This window comes from Myotis davidii, unplaced genomic scaffold, assembly GCF_000327345.1.
Source record: "Myotis davidii unplaced genomic scaffold, ASM32734v1 scaffold281, whole genome shotgun sequence".
Lineage (NCBI taxonomy): Eukaryota > Metazoa > Chordata > Mammalia > Chiroptera > Vespertilionidae > Myotis > Myotis davidii.
In genome coordinates this window covers 2517981-2524684 of record NW_006293784.1, presented here as the reverse complement: position 1 = coordinate 2524684, position 6704 = coordinate 2517981, and the positions used below count along the sequence as shown (strand labels likewise).

The 6704-nt window shown below is 35.1% G+C and overlaps 1 protein-coding gene across 1 annotated transcript in view; it reads left to right on the top strand.

Annotated features, from left to right (window-relative positions):
• MNAT1 (MNAT CDK-activating kinase assembly factor 1) overlaps positions 1-6704 on the top strand; it is a 209651-nt gene that overhangs the window by 18210 nt on the left and 184737 nt on the right. The window contains exon 2 of the mRNA XM_006767648.2: positions 1171-1186. Coding sequence (XP_006767711.1) covers positions 1171-1186 — 16 coding nt within the window. The remainder of the gene's footprint in view (positions 1-1170; positions 1187-6704) is intronic.

Here is a 6704-nt window from a genome sequence, read left to right as displayed (position 1 = left end):
TCTATGGTGCTTTTGTGTAAAATGCCGTAGGTGGAAAGAAGAGTTTTATAGTAGGAACAAAGATTTTTTTTCATTTGGGAAAAATATCTTTGGTTTTGAGAGAACAAATTAAAACCTTGCCCCTGCTAGAGAAGAATTTTATAATGAAGATACACATTCTTTTTTTTTTTTTTTTTAACATTCTTCGTAGTTTTACTCTTGTAAGGGGTTGGTTCGGTCTTTTTCAACATAGAAGTTGCTGAGATTTTTAAAATTAATATTAGACTTAGATTGTAACCTTTTAGATTTTGCATTGAACTCTGTGTCACATTACTTCCTAAAAGGTAATGCTTAAACATTAAATTATAGTGTGCTTTTCATGTTAATAAGGCAGAGTTTTGTAAGCTAAATTAAAACTTACTGATGCCCGGGCAAAAAGAAACACACACACACACACACAAACACACAAACACACAAAAACAAAAACAGAAACCTGAAATTCTGAAACCTAATTGTAACCATTCTCCTGATTTGGGAAACAGGGCCTTTGGGGAAGCAAATAATTTTGGTGGGTATACTCTAAACTTCAAAATAAGCATCAAGGGAACAAAAATGTTTAGGTGGCTCCAAATGCATGAATGTTTTTGTGGATCAGTCACCGAAGAGGAATATCTAAGTCAGGGGTCCTCAAACTACGGCCTGCGGGCCACCTGCAAATACAAATATTGTATTTGTTCCCGTTCTGTTTTTTTACTTCAAAATAAGATATGTGCAGTGTGCATAGGAATTTGTTCATAGTTTTTTTTTTTAAACTATAGTCTGGCCCTCCAGCGGTCTGAGGGACAGTGAACTGGCCCTCTGTTTAAAATGTTTAAGGACCCCTGATGTAAATACTAGAGTCTTGGTGCACGACATTTGTCAACTGGGGGGGTGTCCCTCAGCCCGGCCTGCATCCTCTCAGTCTGGGACCCCTTGAGGGATGTCCACCTGCCAGGAAGTGGGCCTAAGCTGGCAGTCAGCCATCCCCCGAGGGGTCCTTAGTGCTGCCACAGAGGCAGGAGAGGCTCCCGTCACCGGCGCTGTGCTCGCTAGCCATGAGCCCGGCTTCTGGCTGAGCAGCGCTCACCCTGTGGGAGTGCACTGACCACCAGTGGGCAGCTCCTGTGTTGAGCGTGTCAGTGCATGTCATAGTGACTGGTCATTCCATGTTCGGTCTATTTGCATATTAGGGTTTTATTATATAGGATTAGAACCTTTAGGAAAGTGGAATATGATGTCTGATTTGGCTGTCAGGCTGAGGATGGAAGTCTGTAAAAAGTACATGCTACAGAACTGTTTGTTTTGTCAAAAGGATTGATAGGAAGCTGGCAGACTCAGTTAATTTAAAATAGGAAGGAGTTTAGCAATTACCTTTTTAGTTCTATTCTACATCTGTCCCCCCTTTCTTAATAATGGGGCAACTGAAGCCTAAGTAGGTTATATGATTGTATTGCCCACCCACCAGTTCCATTTTTTTCTTTCTCTGTAAATCGCAGATAGGAATTACGCAATTAAAATTTGATCACATTCGCTAAATAAAATTCTTGTCAATGTAATGCAATGAGATTGCAACTCAAGCCCATTTTAAGTAAAAAATGAAAAAATACTAGAATATTATCAAAATCAATTTAATATGCTAGAACTATTTTCTTTTTATATTTTAGTTTCCAAGATACTGACTTAAAATAAAAAAATCTTTAAACATTATAATGATTTTCCCATCAATTCTGTATTTTGCCTCTTTATTTGATAATAATTATATCTTTTTATTTGATAATATATAAACAATATCATGGCATTTAATTTTGAGGTATAGTCATATACAAAGTAGGAAGCCTAACTATGAAGTATTTGTTATGTAGTAAAATGATTTGGAGGATAACTTTTTCTTTTTAGTTAAATTAGAAGCAAAGTTTATTTCCCGTTTTTTTGTTAGTTTTTCTGGAAAGTAAAAGATCTCACAATATCTCTGAAAAATCTATAATTTAGACTTTACTTTGTGTTATATTCAAATGTCTAGAAAGATGATATCAACTACCTCATAAGGATAAGTTAGTTATTTTATAGTATTTTTATTTTGCATATTTCAGTTTTTCATATTATATATCAAGAAATATATACTACATACATTTACAGATAAACATATATATATAGTGTCTCTAAAAAAGACTAAAATTTAATGAACTTATTTAGAAATGTTTTGGATTTAGGTTTCCTTTCATTTACTAAGTTAAAATATGTAAGGAACAGTTTTGAAGTGAAGAGAAATGGTTGTATACCTCACTCAATTTTTTTAGAACACAAATATGATAGTGGCTATATCATTGAAAATTAATGAGGGCTCCATCAATATGGTGCAGTGCCTCTGCATCACTGATTTATATATATTTAATGAGCCTGCTATTCTAATTTCAGGTAACTGAAGCAAACTGCATCTCCCATTAACTCTGATTTACTTTGAAACAGTTCATTTTATTAAAATATAAATGTCTTGAAATTTACCAATGTTAGTATAATTTCTTCATAAATATTTCTATAATGTTTACTTTCTACGTATAACTAACTTGTCAATAAACAGAGCATCAGTTCTGTTTCAGATAATGTTCCCAAAACAAGTTGTTTTATTTGATCTTATTTTTTGGTACTAATCTGTGGTGTTAGAGTAGAAAATATGAGGGAAAATAACTAAAAAAGTAATAGGATTGTGAAGTGTGATGTTATATTTTTGACATCTATTGGAGCATATATGAGAACCATTTGAGGATGTATTTCTATATTCTTTGGCATTAAAAATGTAATTTTAATATTTACTTTATTTTTAGTTTTATTTTAAAATACTTTAAGGTATATTTGCTTTATAGAAAATATATTACAATATTTTTGACAAGAAAAGATTATGCATAATATTTTTATTGAACATTTATTTTAATTTTTGCCTTCTGATTCTTGTGTTGCCCATACATGCAAATGAAGAATTAGGTAGAAATCAATATTATATAATGTGCAGTTTTACGGAACAGGAATTTGCTGAGCTACATATTATTTTATTTTCTAAAAATGCTAATGTTGCCAGTCAAATGAATACATAATTGATATCTTAAAATTTAATAAAATATGTTGTTAGTAGATAAATATTCCTTATCCATTTTTGCTCTAATCCCAATCAATTAATAGCACAGGGAGTGAATTTCTTTAGAAAGTTGAGGTTTATAAGCAAAAATTTAGACAAAAACTTACTCTTAAGGTAGGTTAAATATAATTTTTAAGATCTAAAGTGCAATATGTTACCATGGATGTTTCTGCATTATTCAGATTATGACTGTCTTATTTCCTTTAATTGTAACTGGCACATTTATTAATATTTAATTTCTTGTGGAGGTTAATTGCAAAAAGCAGTCTATGTAATGTGCTGCAACTAAATGCAAAAACGTACAATTTATAGTAGGAATGGTGTCAATAATAATAAATTGCCACAGCTAGTGTAAGTTTAGTGCTCGTAATTCCCCCTTGGGAAATATATTATTTGTGTCTCCTGTTGGCTTTATGTATTTTGCGTTTATATAATTTGGAATTAGAATAGAAACTAACATTTATATATTATATGTAGAAGTTAGAATGTAACAAATTAAGAAATTATTGAAAACATATGGCCAAAGTAGATTGATTAATAAAATACCTAACAGAGGACAATTATATACATATGTAAATACCAGGGTTTTTTCCTACTAAAATACAGAAACAGAAATTAAAACTGTGTTTTTGATTATATTATTTTTACTAACACTGTGTTCCCAGTTGCTGTACTCATTTATGGGATCTTAGTTTCTAGATTATGCTTATAGAGAGACATTTTGGTGCAGTGGTTAAAAGCATCAGCTTTGGAATAAAAGAAACTTAAGTTCTTGTGCTACCATTCACTAGTTGTGTGATCTTTAGAAGAGTTTTTGACACCCCCCTGCCCCCCCACTCTCAGATTCCTAAATCTCTAAAATGGTGATAAAAAGAATATTACTGCCCTGCCTGGTTTGGCTCAGTGCACAGAGTATTGGCCTGCGGACTGAAGGGTCCCAGGTTCGATTCTGGTCAAGGGCACATGCCTGGGTTGCAGGCTCGATCCCCAGTGGGTGGGGGAGGGCGTGCGGGAGGTAGCTGATCAATGATTCTCTCTTGTCAATGATGTTTCTCTCTCTTCCTCTTCCTTCCTCTCTGAAATCCATAAAAATATATTTAAAAAAAGAATATTACTTTACAGGTTTGTTGTGAAGATTAAATAAGTGGCAAGTTGTACAAAGTGCTTGGGATGATGTTATGCCTGGCATGTAGCAGCTAATATTTTTTGGGCACTTAATTATTATTAAGAGTGATGGTGTCAATCTCAACTATTATGTAGTGTTTTTTTGTGAAAAATTATAAAATATTTGCACTAATAGAGTCTTTTAAGTATGCTAAGGGTGCTGTTCAACCATATGTAACCTCAGCTTGCAATTACTATGCATTTCTTTTTTGTAAAAATTAAACACAATGAGGATTGTGCCATATGACTTCCTTTGCAATTTAGTTCATTCATTTATCAATATACTAGAGGCCCGTGCACTAAATTCGTGCACTGCGGGTGGGGGATGTCCCTCAGCCTGGCCTGTGCCCTCTCGCAGTCCAGGACCCCTCGGGGGATGTCCACCTGCTGCCCTGCGGATCTTGCCTAAAGCAGCAGTCAGACATCCCTCTCGCAGTCTGGGGCTCTTGCAGTTCAGGATCCCTCGCTCCTTACTGCCCGCCTGCCGCGGAAGCAGGAGAGGCTCCCGCCACCGCTGCTGTGCTCGCCAGCTGTGAACCCAGCTTCTGGCTGAGTGGCACTCCCCCTGTGGGAGTGCACTGACCACCAGGGGGCAGCTCCTGCAATGAGCATCTTCCCCCTGGTGGTCAGTGCGCGTCATAGTGACCGGTCATTCCGCTGGTCGTTCCACTATCCGGTCAGTTTGCATATTAGGGTTTTATTATATAGGATTGTGGATAACTTCTCATGTTTGAGCATATAGATGTATGTCATTCTCTTTTTTTGTTTTTAAGTTTTTTTAATTTTTCAATTACAGTTTACTTTCACTATTATTTTGTATTGGTTTTGGGTATATAGTAAAGTGGTTGGATAATCATATACTTTACATAGTAGCCTCCCACTCCAGATATTTCCAGTACCCAACTGACACCATACATAGTTATCGCAATATTATTGACTACATTCCTATGATGTACTTGCAGAGCATTCTAGCTTTTGAAAATGTAATACTGTTGACCCTTGAACAATGTGGGGGGTGAGGGGTGCTGACCCCCAAACAGTTAAAAATTCTCAAATAACTTTGACTGTCACCAAACGTAACTACTAATAGCCCACTGTTGATCAGAAACCTTACTGGTAACATATATAGTTGATTAATTCATATTTTGTATATTTTATTATACTGTATTCTTACAATAAAGCAAGTTAAAGAAAAAATGTTAAGAAAATTGTAAGAGAAAAATACATTCACAGTGTTTATTGAAAAAAATATCTGTGTATAAAGGACCCACACAATTTAAACCTAAGTTGTTCAAGGGTCAAGTGTAATTTATGTAACCTGTCATATATTAATGGAAGTTTTGGTTGTTTCCAGATGTTTAATATCACATGTTTTCAGTGTACATTCTTATCTGTGTGTATATGTGAGTATATAGGAGAAATTTCTAACAGCAGAGTATTAAAAATTTTGGTAGGTACTACCAATCTTTTTTACTTATTTTGCTTTTTCACCTTTATTGAAGTAGAATTAACATTCACTAAAGTGTACGTATTTAAAGCAATATAATTTAATAAGTTTTGACATATTTATTCACTTGTGAAACTATGACCACAATTAAGATAATACATATTTTTATCACCCCCTTCCCAAAGTTTCTAATGCCCTTTTGTAATCCATTTTCCCTCTACTTTCATCTCAAGGCCATAACTGATTTGCTTTATCTTATAGCATAGTTTGCTTTTGCTATAATTTTACATAGAATTTTATAGTCTGTATTCTTTTTTACCTGTCTTTTTTCACTCAGCTTTCTTATTTTGAGAATTATACATGTTTTTGTGTGTATCAGTGGTACATCTTTTTCAATGTGTGGCTTTTATTGTATCTTTAAAATATCGAAAACAAGTCTGAGGAATCATTTGACATTTTGCTGTTCCTATAGCTGAACAATTTAGAACTTATTCATCAGCCTGCTGAAATATTCCCTGTTCAGAAACATAGATACTATCTGCAGTTAGTGCTAACCATGGCCAGTTCCTTTCTACTTTCCCACCATTTCTCAACCTGGAGCCTCCTCTTTTTCTTTCCAAGGGGACTGAGTTCTACATTGATGTGATTGAAGATCCTCTACAGGTGCCTCTGGGACCCTTCTCAGTATATAACTGTGTGTCCCTTCAGAGTGATGTCCACATTTTCTGGGATGTCATTCTGATGGCTGAGAATTGCCTTCATCCTCGCAGTAGATGTGGCAAAGTGCAGTGGTTCATTCTTTATTGCTAAGTAGTATTCCATTGTATAGATATACTAGGGGCCCGGTGCACAAAATTCGTGCACTGGGTGTGTGTGTGTGCGTGTGTGTGGTGGGGAGTGTCCCTCAGCCCAGCCTGCCCCCTCTCACATACTGGGAGCCCTCAG